The sequence below is a fragment of the Myotis myotis genome, unplaced genomic scaffold (assembly GCF_014108235.1).
Source record: "Myotis myotis isolate mMyoMyo1 unplaced genomic scaffold, mMyoMyo1.p scaffold_m19_p_12, whole genome shotgun sequence".
NCBI lineage: Eukaryota > Metazoa > Chordata > Mammalia > Chiroptera > Vespertilionidae > Myotis > Myotis myotis.
The window spans coordinates 10,589,680-10,615,060 of NW_023416316.1; the positions used below are offsets into that span (position 1 = coordinate 10,589,680).

At 47.8% G+C, this 25,381-nt stretch overlaps 1 protein-coding gene across 2 annotated transcripts in view; it reads right to left on the reverse strand.

The window, feature by feature from the left end:
* ASTN2 (astrotactin 2) overlaps nt 1-25,381 on the reverse strand; it is a 746,156-nt gene that overhangs the window by 320,795 nt on the left and 399,980 nt on the right. For both annotated transcript variants that reach the window (XM_036329825.1, XM_036329824.1), the window contains exon 11: nt 434-584. In XM_036329825.1, coding sequence (XP_036185718.1) covers nt 434-584 — 151 coding nt within the window. The remainder of the gene's footprint in view (nt 1-433; nt 585-25,381) is intronic.

Here is a 25,381-nt window from a genome sequence, read left to right on the forward strand (position 1 = left end):
CAGTTCCAACTCCAGCTTCCCCAGGAAGCCTTCTACAAACCTGAGTCTCAACTAAAACTTTCTCTTCTGGACATTGCATTGACTTGCCTCTCATCGTGCTAATAGAGATAAGACGTGCCATGCCCTACCCCCCAACCCCATTCCCAAATGAGCTGCAAGCTTCCTGAAGCCAAGAGCTTTCAAGGACCTATTGTATACTGGGGACTCAAGTTCTAACATCTTACTTCATTCTCTCAACAATTCTACAGGGTAGGTTTAATTGTCCCACTTTACAGATGAGGAAACTGAGGCAGCTGGTGTGCTGAGGCCACAGAGGTAGGAGTGGTGAGTAGTGTGATCCTCCTTGACCGGCTCCCCTCACAGGGAGGGGCCTCCCGCAAGCAGCCTTGGCGCCTCAGGCTACCATCATGTTCATGAGTCAATGGGCACTTACCACACAGCCCGAGGAGTCCACCCGGCGGTCAGACACGCACTTGAAGTTTCGAGTGCAGCCCCCATTGTTCCGAGAGCAGTCGCGAACTGGCCCAAAGGAGGACAGCAGATCATTGATGGTTTCAAAGTAGGTGGACAGCATCGCTTCTTCCCTTGGAGAGAAAGGGGATGGTTAAACCCCAGAGACATCTGGATCAATAGATTTTTAAAAATCTGTGCATTCATTACCTTTAATATCATTTATTACATGTATAATCAAGAAAATGATACAAAAACCTTTCTAAAAAGAAAACAAGAGAAGCAAAATAATCCAATAGGTTTCTCATCCTATGATACGACGTGTGTCAAACTGTGAGAAATAAGGTTGTACTTGGAACTTTGTACCCTTTATTTCATGAATCTTCATAATTCTGGGAGGGAGGCATCCAAATTCCACTCAACCAATAGGGAACGGTGGCTGAGGAAGGTGAAGAAGTGTCTTACTGACGACCACCAGCTCACAATTGGGCAGAACGGGAGTTTGTGCCAAGCTCCTCCCACTGCCCAACTCTTTAATGTCCATAATTTATGTTTCTACAGATTCCAGACCTCCCAGGGTAACTCTTCAAAATGGGCACACTCCTACTATTCTGACTTTGTGGATATATATCAAAACTATGTAAGGGGTGGGACGTAGCCCCAATTACACAGCCTGTAAAAGCCAAGCCACAAATATTGTGTGCAAGTCACACCATCAAGACTGGTAACAATGGATGTGGGAAAGGTCATGGGATTCTAGGCAAAAGCATGACTGCTCCCAAATGAGGTTCCCAAGAGATACAACTGGACGAGGCACCATGATTCATGGCTCTTCCAGAATTCTATTAGATGAGAGATACAGATGGAAGTTTCCGGAGTCTGTTTTCCTGAGAAAGGTCCAGGCAAGGAATATTCTAGCACTGGACTATCTAAGATGCCCACCATTGCAGGAGAGAATAAAGGGGCCCATGGGCCATGAGAAGAGACACTGCTCTTCCACGACATAGAATCCAGATCTGTGAGAGGGAGATGCCTGTACATGTGCACGTAGCAAGCAGAGGTCCTGAGAACTGTTGGTGATGTCCTGGGCCACCGTCCGTCCCTTCTCCCATCCTTTCCCTCCTCAGGCCTGGAGCTCCAGTGTTTGGTCTCCAACTTCTTTCCTGTCTCCAGTCTTAGTGCCTTCTGTCCGATCTTTTGCACCCACTACCAGTGAATTGTTAAATTTCAGCTCTAATTGGATACACCACTGATCAACAGCTCTCCATTACTTATAGGAGGAAAATCTAAATTCATTTCCTTGGCTTTCAAGGTCCTTTAAGATCTGGTCCCTGCCTGCCTGTCCAGCTACATTGACCCGTCCTCATATTCTCTATCTGCCAGCCACGGGCCTCTTCCCATTCCCTAAACACACAGTATCAGGTCAGATTCCCTGAAAACAGACTCTGGGACAGAGGGGTGCCCATGGGGCGTCACCAAGGAGCTCACGTGGGATACAGGTGGAGGAAGTCTGAGGCAGGATTGGGCAAAGGAGAGGTTGGCCTGAAATATGGATGATGCTATGTAGATTTTCAGCCTCAGCTGGTCCTAAGGGGAGCTCCGAGCAGCTGTGACGGTCTTTACAGATGTCCCTGATGGAAGCAGGGATCCAGCCAGTCATGGGCCAAGTGCTGCCACCTGGAAGGGGTACCCTTGGGTAAGGCAGTTCCCTGTGGCTGAAGGAAATGCCCAGAAAGGGGCACAGCTGTGAACCATCAGCCATGATCTTGAGATGGGAGGGTCAGCCCTGAAGAGGGGACCTGAATACCGTATGTGCCTTCACCTCTCTGAATCCTTAATCATGGTGTTCTGTATGATTCCCAACCTTTTTTTGGCCATGCCCCACCTAAGTATCTCTCAAATCCTGATGCCCACCCTGTGACATATCATTCTTATTCAAAAAGTGAACTCCCATTCACATGGAGGAAGCCTAAAAGGCCATTCACTTGGTCTAAACAAGCTTCCAAAGAACATGGCACCCATGAAAGAGAAAAATAAAAGAACAAAAGGACAGTTGAAGTACTGAGGAAGAAATTGTTAAAATAATAATAATAATAATATGAAGTGATATGAAAAAGTAGCAAATAAAATTTTAAAACCTATAATAGAGAACTGAAATGCTTAATTATGTCACAATACGTATTTATATACTGTATATGATGCCCCTAGAACCATAAGAAATGCAAAAAATTCACTGTTAATAACTCCTTCTCAAGTTGCCCCCCTTAAAAATCAAATAGCCCCCTTGTGGGGCGTGTGCCCCACGTTGGGAACCACTGGTCTAGAATGCTCATCTTTGCCTTTTTTCCCCTGTCACATTCCTAAAAATCCTTCAAATTCATCCATCCATCCATCCATCCATCCATCCATCCATCCATCCATATATTACACTGCTTTCTGAGTGCTAGCTGCGTACCAGGCACTGTTCTAGGTACTGGGGATGCAGCAGCGACATTGGGCAAAGCTCAGCTCCCCAGAGCTTACTATGTCTGACCACCTTGGTAAAACCTTCTCTACCTGCGCCCCCCGCCCCAACCAGAATCAATTCCTTTTCCCTTTGAGAACACTGTTTATTCTTTTATCTTATTGATCTCAATCAGCTCTATGGTTTCCTAGAGAGACTGTACGTTTTTGAAGTGACAAGTTCAAGATTCACTCATCCCTCCTTAGGCCCCAGCACAAGGCCTGGTAAGAACTTGCACTAAGTAAATGTTTTTCCAACGAAAGAAAGAAGACACCAGAAGGCATGGATGCAGCCTCCACCCACCAGTAGTCTTCCCCAGAGCCTCTCCCACAGGACCGCCCTGCCCACCCGACCTCCGGGTTCCTGGTCCAAGTCCTCCCTGCTCAGGCTCAAGTGCAGGGCAAAGGAGGAGATGCTGAGGGAGCTGTCAGATCCTCCCTCCCTTCCTCCCTCCCTCCCTCCCTCCCTCCCTTTGTACAGAGTGCGGGCAGGTGACAGGGGGGTGGGGAGAATGAGTAGCTCCTGAACTGAAGCCCTTGGGAGACCTGTCACTTTTGAGTCATGGAAAGAGTTGAGGATCCTGAGGCCACATTAAGGCTACTAAAATATTAATCTCCTTAGAGGGAGGAGTTCAAGTGGGAAATGAGAAGGGGAGATAAAGAGAGAGGGAGAGATCGTCTGAGAAAGTGTGAGGACAAGAAAAGAGATCAACATGTACAGAAACTGCTAGAAAGAAAGAAGAGAAACAGAGGCAGAAACAGTCATCCAGAAGAAGATGTATGTATGTATGTATGTATGTATGTATGTATGTTTAGATGGATGCATGAATGGGTAGATGGGTAAAAAAATGGATTGATAAATAGATGGATGGATGGATGGATGGATGGATAATAGATGGATGGATAAATGGGTGGATAAGTGGATGATCACATGGATAAATAGATGGACAGACAGATATGGATGGACAGATATACAAATAGATAGATATGGATGAACAGACATATATGGATGGTCAGTTAGATACATAGATAGACAGATCCAGGAGAGTATCATAAAGAGAAGAAGATGGAGGCAGAGGTGTAACAAGAGAGACAAAAATAAAAATTAGGAGAAAGAGAGGGGGAAGCCGAGATTCTAAAAGGAGAAACCATGAAGGAAAACAGAACAACTGTGTGCATGTGGAGGAGGAGGAGAGAGGGAGGGGAGGGAGGATGGGGTAAGGGGACACAAAGACAGAACGAAATGAAGATAAAACACTGCATGAGTGGGAAAGGGCACAGACACCGGGGAAGAGACAGGGAAGGCCAGAGAGAAAGGAAGGAGAGAAAACAAGAAAGAAAGAAAAAAACTTCAGCGGAACCCTAGACAGCTGGCTGGACAAAGAAGGAGGCTGTTAGCTCTTTAAAGGATTGATTCTGAATAAACATCAGTTGCATAGGGGCATGATTTAAAACACAAGACCTGCCACGGGCTGTGGCTGTCTAGAGAGGAGACTGCGTCAGGCTGGGGAGTGAAGGATCTGGGCACGAGAGAGCAGCAGCTGGAGGCAGAGCCTGCACTCTCCTAACACAGGACTCCACCCCTCACTTGGCTGCTGAGACCTGATCTGAGGTCTGCTGAGCTTAGAGCTGTCCCATCCAATCTCAGGGGTCAGAGGGGTCAGGGGAATGACACTGGGGGTGGCGGCGAGCTGGGGTGACAGGCAGATGTGGGTGAGAGTCCCAGCTTTGCCAGAAATCACATCATCGCCAACATCAATATCATCTAGGATTTCTGTGCACGGTTCTTCCCTCTGCTGTCTCTCTTTTCTAAAAATCCTCACTTGAGGATATTTTTTCCATTGATTTTTAGAGAGAGTAAAAGAGAGGCCTGTGTGCATGCTACAGCAGCCACAACCCGTGTGGGAATAAAACGGGAAGGCACAGTGTATTCATCTATTAGAGCTGCCGTAATAAGTACCAGAATCAGGGTGACTTCAAATAACAGAAACGTCTTCTCTCACGGTTCTGGAGGTTGGAAGCCCCAGATCAAGGTGTGGGCAGGGCCGTGCTTCCGGGAGGCTGTAGGGAGAAGCCTCCCTTGCCTTTCTGAGCTCCCAGGGCCCCTGGCAACCCTGGGCATTCTTCGGCTTGCAGCTGCATCGCTCTGATGTCTGCCTCCATGACTGCGTGGCCTTCGGCCTTCTTCCTGTGCCATTTCCTCTTCTTACAAGGACACCATCTATTGGTGTGAGCACCCACCCTAATCCAATATCACCTTATCACCTAATCCCATCTGCAAAGATCCTACTTCCAAATACGGTCACATTCTGAGGTTCCGGGTGGACATGACTTTTGTGGGGACACTGGTCGATCCACTGCTCACTGCTCAGAGGGGCGTCCTCAGCTCACACAGAGCAGAGCTGGGACGGAAACACCTGCGCCAGGGTCCTGTTCCAATGTTCCCACCTGACCCCAGCCCTTCTCACTGCACACTCTGAGTCACGGTGTAAAAATTACAAGGACCACCAGGAAGCCACGTCTCTCTCATTTGAGAGAAGAAAGGACCAACATGAACGAAGTACCTCCCACACCCCAGGCGGAGCAGGGGTCAGCGCACTTTCCATACGGGGATCCACAGTTAATATCTTAGGCTCTGCCAGCCACACAGTCTGCCCTGACTATCAATCCTGCTTTTGTAGCGCATAAGCGGCCACAGAAAATATGCAATGACAATAATCAAAATGCAATGAATGAGCATGGCTGTGTTCAGTAAAACTATGTTTACAAAGAGACATAGCCGGTGGGGTTGGCAGTTAGTGTTCACATGGGAAACCCGCAGGTCCTTGCTGGAGTGAGGACTTGAGCCCAGGCATGTCCAACTCCAGAACCTACATTCTTCCTCCCCCATGAAGTTTCTTCTGAGCCTCAGTCTTCTCATCTGTGAAGTGGGAACATCTTTCTAGCTCCCAAACACATAATTTTTGAGAACGCAATAACAGTGCATAGAAACTTGTTTTCCAGACTCTAAAATTCAATACAAATCTACTCAAATATTCATTCAAATATTTGAACACCTACTGCATGCCAGGTACAGAGCTGCTTAAGAAGATCTCTCTCCTGTGGCCTCTCTCTGTCTCCATTTCTGCACCTATTAAGTCCAGACACTGTCCAAGATATTTCCAAGCAGCTCTGACACCCTAATTATTTTTTCCGATAATACTGCTTTCAAAACGGATTCAGCCAGACTTCGCCCGGCTGAGAGAGGCTGCCAGCCCTCCCTGCCTGGTCACGCCTGTGTACATGCAACACCTGGGTTCCATTTGGCCGAGTTGGCTGAGCCCCACGCAGGGTGAGCATTGAGCGTGGCTGGGAACAGATGCTGACAGCGCCTGCTCTTAATAAACACCTGGGAAGGTCTGTGCCACTCGCAGAGAGGTGTGAATGGATGACACGGGCCCAGACAGGGACACAGGGACGAGGCCCCCAGGGGTGCAGACTAATCATTCTTTGTTATGACAGGCAGCCTTCTTTCCTGGGCTCCCAGGGAGGGAGGAACCAGGGCAAGGCTTGATAAAAAGCCAGCTTCCCTCCCTGCCCACCGCCTTGGGTTTCAGGGAGACCTCTGAGCCCCATGCAGCATGAGCAGCAGTGGAGACTAGTGGATAGGAGACAGGTGTCTCCCAGATCCACTCACTGTGAGACCTTGGGCAAGTCTCTGAAACACTGAGCCTCCATTTTCTCATCTGAAAAATGGGAATATATGTGTATGTGTGTGTGTGTGTATGTAATTTTGTTGTTGTTGTTGTTAATTCTCACCCTAAGATATTTCCCACTGATATTTTTTTTAGAGGGAGCAGGGAGAGACAGAGACAGAGACAGAGAGAGAGAGAGAGAGAGAGAGAGAGAGAGAGAGAGAGAGAGAGAGAGAGAGAGAGAGAGAGAGAGACATCGATGTGAAAGAGGCACATCAATTGGCTGCCTCCCACATGCGGCCAGGGATAGAGCCTGCCTATGAGGTACATGCCCTTGAACCAAATTGAACCGGGGACCCTTCAGTCGTGGGCCGATGCTCTATCCACTGAGCCAAACCAGCTAGGGCTGAAAAATGGGAACATTAATACTTAGCTGGCAGAATTAGCTTGAGGAAGAAATTAGATAACATATGTAAAATGCCCTGCACACAAAAAGTGCCCAATAATCGGTAGTAATGAACACCATTTGGATGTGCCTCAAAGTTGCAAGAATGGTGACTTGAGAATGAAGGGAGCTCAGTGCAGGAGACAGAAAGGCAGACCTGGGCACCATATTGCCCACTGACTCATTGAAAGCCTTTAACTGCTGCCCAATTTGTTCTGGGCTCTGGCTGGTTCCTGAGGCACATGGGAACAATGTGACATAGTTTGCTAGGGAGGCAGTAAGACACAAACAAACAAACAAACAAACAAGTTGACTTAGCAATATAACTGGGGCCATAGGACCATAAAGAAGAGCTCTCCCCCACCTCCACCCCCCAGAAGTGGGGCAACAGACAAGGCTTTTCGGAGGAGGCGATATTGAGCCATAAACGATGAGCAGGAATTAAACATGAGTCAAATGAAGGAGGGGTTGTGGGATAAGGGCATACCAGGCAGAGGGGATGGAATATGCTATGGCCTGGAGGTAGAAGAGGGGGTTCCCCCCTGTGGGGGAACTGGCAGCCAGGCAAGGAGGCTGGGTGTTGAGGAGGAGGTGGGTGTGGCAGGCACGGGGCTGCCTGGCTGGGCAAGGTTTTGAGTCCCTGGCCTGGGCAAATCTGAGTTCAACCTGTGAGCTACGGGAAGATCCTGCTTTTATTTGGATTAGTATTTTATAAAAAGCACTGTGGCAACAACAACAATCAGAGTTAATGCTTACTGAGCATTCATGATACGCTACAGAATGTTTCGCTATTATGTGTGTCAGCCTACTAATATTCATAAAACAAGGAGGTAAATGATACGATCATCCCCATTTTATAGAAGAAATGGAGGCAGTATTTTGAGGAGTAAAGCTGTTTGGAAATTAGCTGAAGATGACGTAGGTACAGTGGCTGGGACAGGGCCGTACAATATCCCAGTGACAGAAACAACAACGGCAACTGCCGATTAAGGACTATGACACAAGAACTTGGACTTAACACGGACTATCTCATTTCTTGCCATAGCTGTGAGGTACTGCTGATTTTAGCCCCATGTTGTTGATTAAAGAAGACATGCATATCTATATCTATGTTTATGTCTATATTTATGTCTATATCTATGCCTATGTCTATATCCATATCTATGTCTATATCCCTGTCTATGTCTATAGCCTTGTCCATGGCTATGTCTATGTCAATATCTATGTCTATGCAGATATATCTATGCAAACTATGATTGATGCTTTAAAAAGACAGGGCACCATGAGAGCAGACTGCAGAGGAGCCCATCTAAACCTAGGGAATTGGTGGCGGGGAGTTGGACATGGGGAGGCAGATCTCCGGGCAGAGTGCTAGTGGCCTGATGAAGGTTTGTCACACCAGGGCTTTCCCCCGGAGGGTCAGATAAAGCATGACCCTCACCCCCGCCCCCCTCGCATGCACTGTGACCATGGAGTCCCATCTGACCTCTGAGGACATCATTCCTTAGCAAAAAGCCTCCCCTCCTCCCTGTACTTGCTCCAACTGTTCAGTCACAGAAATTCTCCTCCTCGCCCCCCACTTTTCCCGCCCCTTGCAAATCCCATCATCATATTAAGAAGAAAAAAACAGAGGTTCAGTGACTGATGCTAAGGCTTGAGGATTATGTATTCATGAAAAGCCCACATGGAGCCATTGAGAGCCTGCACAGCTCTCATCTCCGCACAGCTCATTACCATGGGCTGCAGAGGGGGAGCCACTGGGTTCTCCGGAGCAGCTGCTCAGAAAACCCAGCAGGGAGTGTGCCTGCCGCCCAGGGAGGGGGAGAACCTGGTGAACTGTGATGGCAGAGGGGGCTTCCCTGAGCCAGAAGAGTCACCATTGCAGAGCAGATGGGGCTGTGCCCTCTGGCAGGAGCAGCACCGGCTGGACGCGTCCAGCTCTGCCTCACTCTGCTGTGTGTCCCCAGGTGACCCTCTCCCCTCTCTGGGCCTCAGGTCCCACATTTATATGATGATGAGGTAATCTCTAAGGGTCCTTCCAGCTTAGATTTCGAATAAAAATACTCATTAGCTGAAAAAACTTGAACAAATCCTTCAAACTCTGAACCTCTGTTTCCTCAGGCATGGATCACGGATAACAGCACCTAACTCTTGGGTTACCATGGCGACTATATGAGATGACAAAAGCTCCCTGAAGGCAGGGGCTCTGTCGTACTGCAGCCTAGCACCTGGAAAAGTGCCTGGAACATTGCAGGCACCCAGATGTTTACTGGATGGATGGATGGATGAATGAAAGAATGAATGCACACTTATGTGAACCGCTCCACAATACCTTTGCTTTTATGTTGTGGTGGTCGTTAAAACCAAATAGCCTGCTTAACCTCAATCCAAAAAATTACCCGAACCTAGAGAACAGAGTTCCTAACTTGGTGCCCGGGACCCCTTCGTCAGTCTGGAGAAGCAAATGGGCCACATCTTAAAATAATGTTTTTAAATGCATAAAATCAAATGAAAAAGGTGTTCCCCGAGAAGCCATTTATCAAAACATTTCTACAAAGCCAACTGTACTATCATAATATGCCTGTTCTTTATTGACATATTAAATAAAGAGCTCTGGCAACACAGGTAATCACAACCATCAATTGGAAGTAGCGATGAGCATAAACGATGTTTTAAGACATCTGTGACAAAGGAAACAAGGAATAGAAGGAAATGCCAAATTACAATGAGACTGGAAAAGGAAAAATGTACTATTTCCCCGCCACTTCCCAGACCTGCAGTATGGACCCCGGTGGAGAGCCCCTGGCTGGAGACAGCTTTCTCTGAACATCTGCCGGTCGGTGAATATAACCGGAAGCGAGGGTCCAGATAAGGAGAGACAGGAAATTAAAACCGACTATGATCACACCCAAATCATTCTTTCCTGGAGGGACGCATGTACAGCAGCGAGAGAAGGACAGGATTTGGATTCAGAAAAAAAAAATTTAAGTTCTCAAAGGTGTGTGCTTGCAAGAGTGACTTTCTTCTCTGTTTCCATTTCCTCGGCTGCATGGGCATCATTGCAATGCTTCCTTGCAGGGTGCCTGGGAGTCTGGGGGAATAAACAAGGCTAGGCACCTTGTGTTAAGATGCAACCGGTAGGCTCCCTCTGTCCCCCTTCTCATTCTCCTAGGGCTGGACAGTTACTGCAGCCACCACACATAGAGCTACCAATGCACCACAATGGGGATGCATTTCAACACCTACTGGGTGCCAGCTATCTGCTGGATACCCAGCTCTCAGAGGTGCCCAGAAAGAGCCCCTTCCCTCAAGAAGTGTACCAGCCAACAAATAAAGGTTGTATACGGAAGCAGAGTGATCGAGAGTCCCAAGAGGAAGCAATGAATTCTTCAAGGACCGACTGCAAACGGCTTCCTGGGGGAGGTAGCAATACACTGGCTCTTAAAGAAAGATGGGGACAATAAGGAGGAGGAGGAGAAGGAAAGGAAGAAAGGTAGGACAGGTGGTAAAGGATAGAACAGAGTAGCCAAAATGTGTGTGTGTGTGGGGGGGGGCAGAGAGGAAAAGTAGGAGTGAGACTATTATACAAGGGAGAGGTAGGCAGGAAAAAGGAAGCCCACCAAGCTCTGTTGTATGTGTTTTATAGACCCTTTTTTCAAGTCAGTCCCATTTTAGAGATGAGAAAACTGAGGCGCAGGGTAGTAAAGTCATGTAGGATTCCCTAGTTCAGGGGTGGGCAAACTTTTTGACTCGAGGGCCACAATGGGTTCTTAAACTGGACCGGAGGGCCGGGACAAAAGCATGGATGGAGTGTTTGTGTGAACTAATATAAATTCAAAGTAAACATCATTACATAAAAGGGTGCGGTCTTTTTTTTTTTTTTTTACTTTTATTCATTTCAAACGGGCCATAGTTTGCCCACGGCTGCCCTAGTTCCTTAAAAGGGGAGTCATAATAGGAGTCCAACTGTGCTCCAAAGTCCACATTCTCCCCCAGCATGGCACCCAATGACCTCTATAGAATACGTGTGCCCTTGGAGAGAGAGCAGCTGAGGGCAGCGGCGAGGGAAGAAAGGCCTCCGTCATGGCTCCGTCTCATCTGAAAGAGCATGGAGCAAGTAGGAGGGGAAGAGAAATAGCAGAGAATGTACTTGGAGGCCAATGTTAATTGAGCTGTTTGGTAAACTTAATCTCACAGCCAATCAGGCAGGCAGACAGGCTTTGTCTAGAAGCCCCGTTTCTCATAAACCCAGGGCTGAAACTTGAGGGCCTGTGCTGCTGGGAGGCCCTGGGTGCAGGAGGAAGCCACTGAGCCTGGAGTCTAGAAGCAGATTCAAGTCCTCGCTCTGCTGCTAAGGTGAGAGATCTCAGAAAGTCGCTTCCTTTTCTGAGCCTCAGTTGCCCTATTTTTAAAAACATTTTCATTGAATTTATTGGGGTGATATTGCATAATAAAACCATACAGGTTTCAGGTGTACGATACTATAATACACCATCTGTATATTGTACTGTGTGTTCACCACCCCAAGTCAAGTCTCCTTCCATCACCATTTGTCCCCCCTCTACCCTCTTCTACCTCCCCAAAGAGACAATGTTAAACTCCACCAAAGGCTCATTCCTGAGAAGAAAGCAATAAAACAGGGAGATAAAAGAGGAGGAGGAGGAGATGATGATGATAATGCGAGAGGGAGCAGGACATGCCGTTTCTCCCCACCGTATCTCTGAGTATGTGGCTATGACCTTCCTCTCATGTGACTGCCTGTGGACTCCTATGCACCCTCCAGAGCCCAGCGCACTAATGGCCTCCTCCATGAAGCCAGAGCCCTCCACCTACTGCATCACTCAGGCTGTGCTGTCACCTGCTGTCCACCTTCCTGGACCCTGGACCCATCTCTACTGAGGCACATCGCAGGGCATGTGAGTAGGTTGTTTGCTCATAACATTTATTTGTCTCATTTATTTGTGTATCCTCAGTAATCAGCACAGGGTCTGACATGTGGCCAGTGTAATAAGTGTCTGTGGGAGGAAGAGCAGAAGAGAGGGAGAAAAGGAGGGAGGGAGGGAAGGAGGGAGGGAGGGAGGGAGGGAAAGGAATCCACATCTTTCCTCCTCCTTTCCCAGGTAAAGCTAAAGCTCATTTCACCCAGCACAGGCTGAGTTTATTGATCCACATTTCTGAGGTATTGAACCGAGTTGCTATTGACAGCAATAACTACCAACCAGGCTGGGGGAGAGAGAAGTTGCCGACAGCCAGCAAATCATACGCCTGCTGGTAGAGTGCCTGTCTATGCCAAGGGAACAATCATTAATTTCCCGTTCCTTCACTGTTACATTTCTTGGTCAGACTGACAAGTTCATTTTGGGGATTCATCAGGCCCATTAGAAATAAACTCCCTTCTTGTTCCATGTTTCTAACCGCACCTGCCACGCAGATGATTGGCTGCTCAGGACTCACGTAAACATTCCAATTGCTAGCAGTAGCTCACCAGGGTAGTTAGAGGAAATCTTCCAGGGACTGTGTGATAGAATCAAGGAACCCAGTTCCCGGGCACAGAACCAGAGAGGATTTCATTTACTTCCCCACCACCATTAAGTCAACAACAGACATGCATTTGGCGAGAAAACAGTCTGTTGTCATGCAGAACTTAAAATTAAGTATGCTGCAAAAGCTGTGTGACTCAGAGTAAGTCACTTAACCTCTCTGAGCTTCCGTTTTCTTGCCTGAAAACCGCGGTTAAATTGTGAATAGCACTGTGGATAAGGAGGACGTGAGGTAACAGAAGGGAAATCGGTAAGATTATCTCACTAAGTCTGAAGACCAGTCTCATGGTTACTGTGTCTCCGTGTTACAGACAAGCACAGCGTCTCCACGGAGGGAGGTGACCTACTCCAGGCTGGTAAGTGGCAGAGGGGTGCTATGAATCCCGCCCTGCCTGAGGCAGCAGCTCACAGAGAGACAATTTATCACAACTTTCCTGAGTGATTTTACTCCTGTGCCCGTGGCCGGGAGGTTAACATGGCAAGTGCGCAGCTGTCCGCCAGCCTTCCCATAAACAAAGCCATTCCAGCCCACCTAGAAATAATTCCACAGGCTCCCGGTCATCAAAGCGACATCCTTAGAATGCCAATGCCCCGAGTGCAGGCGGCTCATGTGTTCGCTGTGCAGTTTATTCTGCTCACAGGAGACAGAGGTAGCTTGACATTTGCATGAGAGCACACTTCCTCTTAAAGACTACGGATGTTCTGCAAAGGTTTTGAGTAGTTCTACCTATTAACTTGGGCAGGAAAATCTCTCTGTTGCAAGACAATGGGCCCTGTGTGGTGGAGCTCTTAGGCTGAGGTACATGACATTTCGCTTCCATTTACGCACAGGCATTTACCAAATACCCACTGTTCAACAGCATTCATCGCCATCGCCATCCTGCAGGTTCCATTCACGTAGGGCAGGGGAACGGTGCCCTGATAACGCAGCGCTTCCTATGTGTCAGCCAGCGGGCGTGGCGCTTAACACCTCCCATCTCACCACGAGCCTGTGCAGTCGCGACTGTGTCATCCCCATTTTACAGATGAGGAAACAGAGGCATGTGCACAGGGATATGCACCATGTCCCACAGCCTGCGAGTGCAGCAGCTAGGATTCGAACGTGGGCAGGTGCTATGGCAATGGGCTGTGATGGGCCAGACGGTGTCACCTGACTGGTCCCTGAGGGAGGTTATTACAACTGGGTGATAGTCACCCAATGCACTCTTCTACTTTTGTATACGGTTGACATTTCCTATAATAATAATAATAAAAAAGTATATCTATATTTAAAGTGCAAGCTCTGGAGCCAGACAACCTAAGGTTTTGACTATGAAACAAGGGTAACCATGCCACTCTTGTCATGGGGTTGCTATGAAGATAAAGCAAATTCATACAGACAAAGCATTTGGAACTGGTTGCCTCTGAAGTACAGTAGTCCCCCCTTTATCTGTGGTTTCACTTTCCATGGGTTCAGTCATCCGAGGTCAATGGAGGTTCAAAAATATTAAATGGAAAATGCTACAAATAACCATTCATAAGTTTTAAAATGGAATGTCATCCTGAGCAGTGCGTTGAAATTTCAGGCCACCCCACTCAATCCCTCCCAGGATGTGAATCATCCCTTGTCCAGTGTATCCATGCTGTATACACTCCTCGCTGGTTAGTCACACAGTAGCTGTCTTGGTTATCAGACCAGTTATCAGAGAGAGAGGAAGAGAGGTACAGCATCAGCATGACTTTTATTACATTATCAATATATTAGAGGCCTGATGCACGAAATTCGTAAAAGGGTAGGCCTTCGCAGCCCAGGCTGCCTCACAGCCCCGTGCCCTCCCCGACCCCCCGCCCACCTTGGGCTGGTGCTGCCTGCGTCCGCCGCCACACACCCCTGGTTCCCCAGTTCCGCAGAGCACCCCCAAATCGATTGTCCCACAGAGGGTGGCCTGGGCCTCCTTCTTTGGAGCAATCACAGAGCATCCCCCCATTGACCGTCCCCACCCCCCGGCCGGTGGCCTGAGCCTCCCTCTGCGGGGCAATGACGGAGCCCCCCGAATGATCACCCCGCTGGACAGTGGCCTTATCCTCCCTCTGTGGGGCGATTGTGGGGCGATGGTGGGCCCCCCAACCAATTGCGTCGTACTCTCCTTGGCTGACCTGGCACCAGTGCGTGTCATAGCATGGTCATCTGGACGTTGTTGTGCTGTTTGGCTGTTCGGTTGATTTGCATATTATGCTTTTATTATTATAGATTGTCAATCTCTTACTGTGCTAATTCATAAATTAAACTTTATCATGAGTATGTATGCATAGGAAAAAGATAGTATATATGTAGGGTTTGGTACTACCTGTGGTTTTCAGGCATCCATTTGGAGCATATGCCCCGTGGATAAGGGGGAACTACTATATTCAAGATATGCTAGCTATTATGTATGTAACATCTACAATGGAAAATCCCGCTGGGAGGTTCTAACATGCCCTTCCCCATGCATTACTGAACATAAAGCTACTCACACCCTGCCCCCATCTTCCAGAGAAGGTTTGAGTTATTTGACCTCCCTGAATATATAAACTTTATAAAGTTTCTATGTACTTTATATAGAAAGAGAAATTAACCAGGCATATATCTACTTATAGTATTTCACTGATTACTTTAGAAATACCCATACCTATGTAAAAATCACATATTATACTAGTACATAATAAAGAAATTTAGAAATACTGCTGTATTTTTGTTTGGAAAAACAACAACTTTATTCCAACTCTTTACCCATAATTCCTGATCTAGCTTAATGCATCTTCCCCAAGCAGTTGTTTAAAATAAATTAGCTGAGAAAATAGCCTTGATGAGTGAGAACACCATATTCCATGTGACAGCCTCTTTTCTGGGGAGTAACTTTGCAGAGTAAATTCTGCCCTTACCTACAAACATTTACAGTGTGAGGTCTGAGGGTAGATGGCATGTTAATGAGACAAAGGAGAGGGGACTCATTAGACTGGGTGGGCGGCTGCCTGGAAGTCTTGTTTTCTGGAATCTCTGAGTAAAAGCAAAAGATAGACCATATCCACATCTGAAACCTGTATGATCATGTTGACCAATGTCACCCCCAATAAATTTAATAATAAATTAAATGAAAACATCGATGATAAGTGAAGCTAAATGTCAGTCCTAGTCAGGCCACTGCATCCTGCTCACTGACCTCTAATCTATTTCTTTATTAGAGAAGTCATACATCACTTAGTCATACAGCATTTAGATAACACTGGAAGGTAAACAGAAAAACAAATCCACGAATCCCACTGCCCTTCATGGATCCCAGCTGTCTTCGATCCCAGCTGTCTTCGATCCCAGCTTGGACGCCCTTCCCTCAGACAGGCCCATGGCTCATTGAAGGATGGCCTAATGTTAGGATTGCCAGATTGAGCAAATAAAAATGCAGGGCACCCAGTTAAATGTAAAGTTCAGATAAACAGCAAGTACATTCATACAAACCATAAATACCACAATTATTCATTGTTTGCCGGGATTCCACACCCCTCACTTTAGCTTCTAGGCAGCAATGGCCAGCCATCCTACTTCCGTCCCAGAAGATGCCACTCAGGAGATTCCTCCCTGCTGGGCCTGCTCCGATGGAGGCTAGAGGGGGACCCCAATGCCAAGTGGACATTTGCCTGCCAGTTCTAGACAGAAAGCACATAGACCCCCTTTCTTCCCTGGGCCTGGGGCTAAATTGGGCTTTTAGTCTAGATCTTTAAAAGGAACTGGTGGGTAGAAACATAGAGTAAATGATAGTTGGTATTTGAAGGTGACCAAAGGCTCTTGTAAATAGCTCTTTTAAAAAAATGTAATGCTTCCAGCCCTGGACAGTTTGCTCAATCGGTTGGAGTATCTTCCCATACACCAAAAGGTTGTGGGTTCGATACCTAGTCAGGACACATACCTAGGTTTTGAGTTGGATCTCTGGTTGAGGCATGTACAGGAGGCAATCAGTCAATGTTCCTCTCTCACATCGATGTTTCTCCCCCGCCTCCATCTCTCATTCTTTCCCTTCTCTCTAAAAATCAATAAAAAAATATATCCTCAGGTGAGGATTAAAATATATACATTTATATATGTACTAGAGGCCCAGCACACAAAATTCGTGCAGTGGTGTGGTCCCTAGGCCTGGCCTGTGATCAGGGCCATCTTCCCCAGCTGCCGGCAGCTGGCCTTGCTCCCTACTGCCACCTACCCCCTGTTCCCAGTTCCCCATTAAGCGATAAAGGCCTGCGGGCTGTGGGCAGCTCCTGTGTTGAGCGTCTGCCCTCTGGTGGTCAGTGCACATCATAGCGACCGGTTGTTCTGCTGTTTGGTTGATTTGCATATTACCCTTTTATTATATAGGATTTTTAATTTATACATAAATATAAATACACACATTAGTATAAATGTAATGGAGTTATATATATATCCTATATAATAAAAGGGTAATATGCAAATTGACCCTAAAGGCAGAACAAATGGGAACGACTAGTTGCTATGACGTGCACTGACCATCAGGGGTCAGAAGCTCAATGCAGGAGCTGCCCCCTGGTGGTCAGTGCACTCCCACAGGGGGAGCTCCACTCAGCCACAAGCCTCTATATATACTAGAGGCCTGGTGCATGATATTTGTGTATTCCGGGGGGTGGGGTGTCCCTCAGCCCAGCCTGCACCCTCTCACAGTCAGGGACCCCTCAGGGGATGTCCGCAGGGAGAGGACCTAAGCCAGCAATTGGACATCCTTAGCCCTGCTGTGGAGGCGAGAGAGGTTCTGCTATTCGGTCGATTTGCATATTAGCCTTTTATTATATAGGATGTGTGTGTGTGTGTGTGTGTGTGTGTGATGGCTCCATTACAATTACAGTAGTCCCTCCTTATCCATGGTTTCTTTTCTTTTACCTGCAGCTAAACTCAGTCTGAAAACATGCATGGGAAATTCCAGAATTAAACAATTCGTAAGTTTTAAATTGTGCACCATCCTGAACAGTGTGATGAAATCTTGCCCTGCCCCACCCGGGACGTGAAGCATAACCATGCTGCATAGCTCCCCACTTGTTAGTCACTCAGTAACCTCTGGTTTATGAGATCAACTGTTGGGGGATATGGCAATGCTTGCAAGCAAATCATCTTTATTTTACTTAATAATGAGCCCAAAGCCATTTACATAACTTTTATTACACTATGTTGTTATAATTGTTCTATTTTATTATTATTGTCATTAGTTGCTTACTGTGCCTAATTTTTAAACTTTATCATAGGAATGTATGTATAGGGTTCAGCACTATCTGTGATTACATACATCCACGGGGGTCTCAGATATTATTCCCTGAAGATAAGGGGGGGAATTACTGTATAAAAGGGGGGGGGAGCCAAATGGTAACAATCCCAGAATAGCAGGAGCGGCGCCCTGCTGTGAGCTCACTGGCTTCACTGAATCCAACCAGATCCTGACCACTCATTTCATGGATAAGCGGTTCAGACAGGGTAGGCAATTCACCCCCCCTCTCCTTTAACCTGGGAGGAGCTGGGATTAGAATCCAAGGTCTGATAGGGAAGCTCCTAGGTGAGCACTGACTGAGGCTCCCAGCAGTTGCTAGGATGTGAAAGCAACTGGCTTTTCAGAAGTGTCCATGTTATTTATTGGTGGCCAAGGCATTTACTTCCTGTGCATAGATGAGGGTGGGCCTGAAAGAGGGAGAGTTCGGGCAGAGCTCTCGGTGACCCAGTGCATTCTGAAAGCAAATTTAATATAGGCAGTTACCGATTTACGATGGTCCGACTTACAATTTTTCAACTTTACAATGGTGCGGAAGCAATATGCATTCCGTAGAAACAGTACTTCAAATGTTGATCTTTCCCCAGGAGAGCAGTAAGCAGAGTATGATACTTTCTTGTGATGCCAGGCATCTCAGGGAGCCACAGGTCCCAGCCAGCCCTGTGACCATCAGGGTAAATGACTGGTACTCTACAGGGTATCCATCATGTGAGATGATTGTGCCCACATGTGGGCTAATGAAAGTGTTCTAAGCAGGTTTGGGGCGGGGGGTTAGCCTAGGCTACGATGTTCTTTTGCATTCTTTTACTTACAATATTTTCAAATTACAATGGGTATATTGGGACGTAACCCCACTGTAAGTCGAGTAGCCTCTGCACTCTATTGTTGAGGCCGTCATACACATTAACCCTGTTTCAAGGAAAAGGGACAGAGTGGGGGAGTGGCAAGGTCCCACTGGAAGAAGTGCATGTGGGATGGGGGAGATAGCTGTGGTTGTCTTTGGAAAATACCACCTATCACAACTATCTACTATGTGCTAGGTACCTCTCTAGGAGCTAAATATACTTCAGAAAATAAAATAAAGTGCTCTGCCAGCATGGAGCTTACATTCTATGGGGAGAAAACAGACAAAATGATTAAGTAAGTAAATTCCATAGTAAGATTGAGGTCATAAGTGCCTTAAAGAAAAAAGAACAGGATAAGGGAGCACAGAGTTCTGAGGGTGGAGCAAGAGTGACAGTCTATATATATATAAAAGCCTAATATGCAAATTGTTCCCTATGGAGTTCGACCAGGAGATTGATCGCTCACTATGATGCACACTGACCACCAGGGGGTGGCACAGAACGAAGGAAGGCCCCAGCCAGTGGCCAGCAGCTGGAAAGGGAGGTCCTAGCCGGCAGCCGGAAGACCCCCATCAGCCCTGATTGCCAGCCAGGCCTAAGGACCCTACCCATGCATGAATTTGTGCACTGGGCCTCTAGTTTTAAATAAGATAACCAGGGGAGGTCTTCCCAAGAATATGGCATTTGAACAAAAATGTTAAGACAATGAAGAGAGAATGAGCAATCCAAGAAGAAGGAACCACCAGTGCAAAGGCCCTGGGGCACAGAAAGCCTGGGAGTTTCAAGAAGGATGTGATCAGTGTTCCAGAGGAGGGAAGTGGGGACACTAGTAAGAGGTAGAATGTTAAAAAAGCAATAGGTGCTCTATCATAGAAGAACGCTAGCTTTTACTCTGAAAGAAAGGGAGGACTCAGAAAAAAAGATGAATACAATGCAACCTAAGCTTCAAATGGAACACTGTGGCTGCTTTGTTGAGGACTGTAGAGGAGCAAGGACAGCAGGAGGACAGGTAAGAGATACTGCAGTGCTCCAGGTGAGAGATGATGAGGGCCAGGGTGGTGGCCGTGGATGTGGGGAGAAGGGTTTAGGCCCAGGAAGCATTTTGAAGTTCAGATCTCCTTACAGTGTAGAGAGAGAACAATAGGTGTCAACCATGACTTTACAACACCCCCCTTATCTGTCCTGTGAAATTGGCTACTCTTATCAATGGGAAAAAAACAGTGGGCTTCGTGTCTTGGCTCACCTGGTCCCTCTTCCTTGAGAAATGGTTCTTGCTTATTCTTTCAGATCATTTCATTGGACTCTTTTTTCCCCCTCCTGACGTATACTTTACGTAACTGGATGAGTGTCTTGTCCATTTCCTGTGCAACGGTAGCCCAGTGCTACCATCTGGGACGATGGTTTTTATGACTGTGCAGGTGGGGAAAATGCTACCTTCATTTTTCCCCTGTGGAATATTTACAAGGTGCACATGCTCTGGGAGGCCTGGAGTAAAAGACCTGGCACTTCTCAAAGGTACTGGACCAGGAACTTCTATAGCTTGCATACTTTCTCAGAGCAGCGTAGGAAAGGCCAATCCTGTCTCAGTGACCTTCTCCCCAGGAGGGGTCGTCAAAGCAGCCACGTCTCAGTTATCAGGCAATTTTGGAGCCTCCTACGGCAACCTGTTCACCAGGCTGCTCTGGCTTTTCTGGTCGCCTGCACACGGTCCCCTTATCTTCCAGCTGCTGCCCTTCAGGATATGCCACCCACCCACCTGGCTGTCTGCACTGAGATGCCATGTGGGGGGAAGGTCAGGGGTCAACACACCAAGGCTGTCCCTGAGTCTCCTGTAAGTTCCTTGATCATTCACTGACCGTACCCTACGCCTGGCACAACGCTGAGCATGCAGAAGATGCAGAGACAAGCCCAAGCTGGGACCTGCTCTCCGAGTGGTTCATCCACATAAATCATGGTCACTGAATGAGAGATATAGCAACTTTTTCTTTAAGAATAATGCAACTTTAAACACAGACACACTCAGGAGCCAGAACAGGGTCTGGGTTTCAGAACTCACTGCAAATTGCAGCCATGACCACTATATTTGACCTTGGACAAATTTCTTTATCTCGGTTTTCCAGAAATCCAGTTAAAAAATTCTTTTGATGTAATAAATAGTTTTGCCCCCTAGTAAGCCAGGAGCAAACCTAAGAGAAAGAAATCCTAAAGAAAAGAATCACGATTCTGGGTCACTCCCGAAGTAAATTTATTTCCCCCCTCGTCCTTATTTCCTGTGGAGACTGAGAGCCAAAAGGAGCTGTGGAGGTGGCAGGAGAGTGAGGGGTGAGGGGTGGGGGGTGGAGGGAGGAGGGAGGAGGGAACAGGGAGGACCTGCTTAGACTGGTGGTGCGGGATCTTTCCAGCTGGAGACCTAGGAAGAGGCCTGGACTTTGTCATGCAGACTATTCTGGAAGCTGCTGGAGGTCCCATCCTCTCCTGCTGTGTGTAGCTGTGCTGTGTTGCAATGATGACCAATGTCAGGCCCTCCCTCTATTCCATCCTGTGGGATTAGCTACAGTGACCGGTGCATCTCACCTGGAGGCATGCATCTTATTTAGGTCCTTTCACAGGGCTCTGTTTTCTTCTCTCTGACTTGTGCTTTAACTATAAAACGTATCTTTTTCTGGGGGTTATGCCCAAGGAGTACAGTCCTCAACAAGGACAATCTCTGGCAATGATTTTTCTCTCTACAAATCATGTAACATGGAAAGCACAGACCCCAGGAAGCCACAGACATGATAAGGGGGAGACGGTGTCAAAAGCAGAGCCTCATGGGAAAGGGTGACCCCTGCCCATTCAAGTCTTTCCATATTCACCGAGTCTTGCTTTCTTCATCCATAGAATGGGGATATGGATACTTAGTCCTACGAGTTGCCATGGTGATGAGATGAGAACCCAGCATGCACCCTGGTAAGTAATGCTGCTTTCTATGAACAGTAGCTGTTGCCATCATTATGATCATTCTTATTGGGGGGAGGGGGACCTGGGGGGGCTATTCACGAAGGGTAATGGGGACATTGACATGAAGCAAAACAGGATATGGAGAGGACAGACTTCCAGGCAGAGGGACTAGCCTAGTAAACATGAGCTCCTGAAAGCTTCGAGTGCTACGGCAGCTTCTCCTGGTTCCACTGAACCAGCGGGTCTAACCCAGGGCCATCGGGTAACTCCCTGACTTCAACACCACCCCCGGGCGCTCTCACTGCGGAGTGGCTGCTCCTTAACACTCGTCGATTCCCAGGAAGCAAGGCAAAAGGGCACGTTCATGTTCAGCCAAAACCTTGCTCAGTCCCGGTGCTGACACTGTGACAATTAAGAAAACACTGAAAACCTCATTAGTTCTGATTTCTGATTCCACGGAGATTAGGCAGCAACATCACCTTTCAGCTCAATAAAGGAATGACTTTTTTTTTTTAAGTATAAGAAGCACATGAAGAAGAGGCATGTCCTGTTTTCAAGAGCAGGGGACACCTCAGGGGAATGGAAAGTGCGGCCCAGAGGGAGGACACGGCGGGTCACCTTACTGGCGCTCGGCTTTGTGAAGTCAGTTCTCCTCTCTGTCTACAACTGGCGAGTTGGTAGGATTGCTAGGCATGAGTCAGCTTCTGAACCCTCACGGCGTGACCATGCAGCCTTTTGCGACACCAGGCTGTGTACTGGCCATTTCTTATGCGTTATGTGTTTACTTAAAAATGCACATATCACCTCTTTTATAAAGGAGGACGATACCACTAAAGCGAAGATCTCTTTGAAGACCGCACTCACGCTCATCATCGCTAGCCCTAGCCTTCTGTTCTCTGCTTTCTCTCCCCCCAAAAGTAGCCACCGATATAAATGTGGTTTAAGTCTTTCCAAGTCTTCCCCAAATAACGTTAAGTTTGTGTTGCCACTTTTCAGTCCTTTAAAAGACTCTTCCATATATGTACCCTTATCCACGGAACAGCTCTGTGCGGGCGCTTTCTTAAATGGTGCCGCTCTATAAATATAACGTTCTGCATCTTGCTTTTTTCCCCTCGGAAACATGTTTTTGAGCTCTACCCAGGTTGACACATACAGATTCAGCTCATTCCCTTTAACTGCAGGGGAACGCTCCGGCATGTGAATATGCCGGTTTTATTCAGTTAGGCGCTGATTGGAGCATATTTAGGTTATTTGCAGTGTTTTGCTATTACAGACCACGCCTCGCTGGTCACCTGATACATATATACCTCTGTGCACATATTCGAGGGCTTGAAAAGCTGACACTTAAAAGCTAACAAGTGGAACGCTCACTGTAGATCATGCTCAGCTGGGTGAGAAGCTGTTTCCTGCAGGGCCTCTAATCCTCGGGCTCTGGATTGGACCATCTGGTTTTCTGAGTTACTGACACTCAGGCTTGGAGGCGATGAGAACCGCCCTTTTTAGAGTTAGAGTCTACCCAAACATCAACAAATGATCGACAGGGAGTTAGTTGGTGGACAAACACCCCAGTTTCCTTGCCCCTTGGCGGAAAGGTCCTGGGCTCATCCTACCCCATCTCTGCCGTAAGACTGAGTCTGTTTCCCACGTGGTGGTCCACTCATTAACACACCGTGTTGGCTTTCCTCCCTTCCTTGTCTCTTTTCTCAGTCTCTCTCCTGCTCCCTGGGGTCCCCTCCAAAATCAACTACCGGTACCCAAATCCTTGACCCAAAGTCTGCACTTCGCAGAAATCAAAGACTCTTCCCTCTGTGTGCCAGGGTCTATGCTAGGTAGAGGGGATTAAAAAATGAGTAATAATCAATTCTGTGCTCTTAACAAGCACATACCAGGACCCAGGTCTTCTGACGCCCAATGCCTAGTTCTTTCCGGCATATTGTATCTGTGCATTTTAATTCAATGACATTCTTAAAAAAAAAAAAAATCAATCGATCTTCCCAGCAATAAATATGACAAAATGCAATTTTATTGTAATAACTTAATCCCACGGCCTTTTCTGTGTGTAAAGACCTGACTAAAATAGCAATCCTTAAACACAGACCTTCCCTGGAAACCCAACGGCTGCCTTGACGTTCTATTGACATCTCCATTTTTCTGATATATATGTTTCTCCTCCCCCTGCTCTTAGTAAATGTTGATGTTTGCTTCAGCCCATCACGATTTAGCTCCCTGGTGAATTTATCTTATTTATTGACCTGAGCAGAAAATCAATCCAGTCTTCATTTGCCATCCTGTTTAATTCGGGAGAATTTGATTCTGTGGAAACTGTGCCCAAGTTACTAAGGCCTCAAGAGAACAGGACCGACTCCACAAAGCCTCCTGGCTCTAGCCCTCACGGACCTCCCCTCCTACCCCTTCCACTTCCATCCCACCCATTTAAGAACAGAGACAGCCAAGATTTGATTCCTGAGCCTAGTAAGTGCAAGTGAAGAGTACCGGGAAGGTGATGCTCTGTGACTGCAAGGCTAGGTCACCAAAATGCCGCACCCACCCACCCACCTCACTCTCTTGGAAACTCGGGCTCCATACTGTGTGGGAGCCCAAGCAATGTATGCAGACACACACAGGAAAGTCCCTGGACCCTCAGCCACAGCCCTTAGCTCCCACCCAGTTGGCAGCTGGCCCCCGCCATGTGGAGTGCCATCTTGAAACCATCCTGAGATGAACCACTCCTTCTGAACCTTGCCCCACTGGAGACTCATGAACAAAATAAACGGTCAGCCAGACCGCCAGGCCGAAACTCTACCATCGTGGCTTTGCTGGCAGCATCTAGTCACTCCCCATAAGCAGGTCTGAGGTCAGGGGCTTAGTGTGAGAGGCCAGGCTTGGACACATCCAAACCCTGGTGGCGAGCCCACCTCCTGCTCTTTCTGTACATGCAACAAAGTGCCTCTCTGAGTCTCAGGTTCCTTGTGAGAAGGAGAAAACAAAATGACACAGTTAGGAGCTCTGACCAGGGCGGGTACCAGGGTCTCGGTCATGAGAGTCTGGTTTGATGCTCCCTTCTTTCCCTGGCGAGGTCTGGAGCCCAAAGGAAATGCATCTGGAAAGGCCCCTTTTACCTCCATGACCAGGCAGGCACCCGGGGATGCGCTCGCAGGGGATGCGCTCCCAGGGGACAGGCACGATGCCCAGGAGGGACCTGCTCTCATTTGCCTCCAGGTCTCTGCCGGGAACACTGTGCCTCCCTCCCTCCACTTGTGGCTTCACTGAGCCCTGCCAGTCGTTTGAGTCTCAGATTCGTTACTACTTGCACCTGGAGGCCTTGGCCTCTGTCACTTAGGATTTCTGCTGTGTGTCCCGGGCACCTGTGCCCTACCATCCCGCCAGCATCACAGCAGAGCGTGAGCTGCCTGCCCTCTTGTTCGCCTGCACATGGCAGGGACAGGAGCAGAGACGCCCTCGCATCTGGTGTAGCTCCAGCACCTCCCACAGGGCCCGGCACAATGTCCATGTGCAGAACTCCGAGTGTTTCTCAAAGCGGGAAGGGGCAGCAGGGTTAAGGTTACACGAGGCTCCTACGTTGTAGGGCAGACACTCTCATCAAGCCACATGACCCTTTTCCTAGGACCCGGCAGCCTCGGGCACACCAGGAGGTAACAGGCAGAACTGCAGGATCTACTTAGAGTCCCATCGGGTGGTTCATAACCGA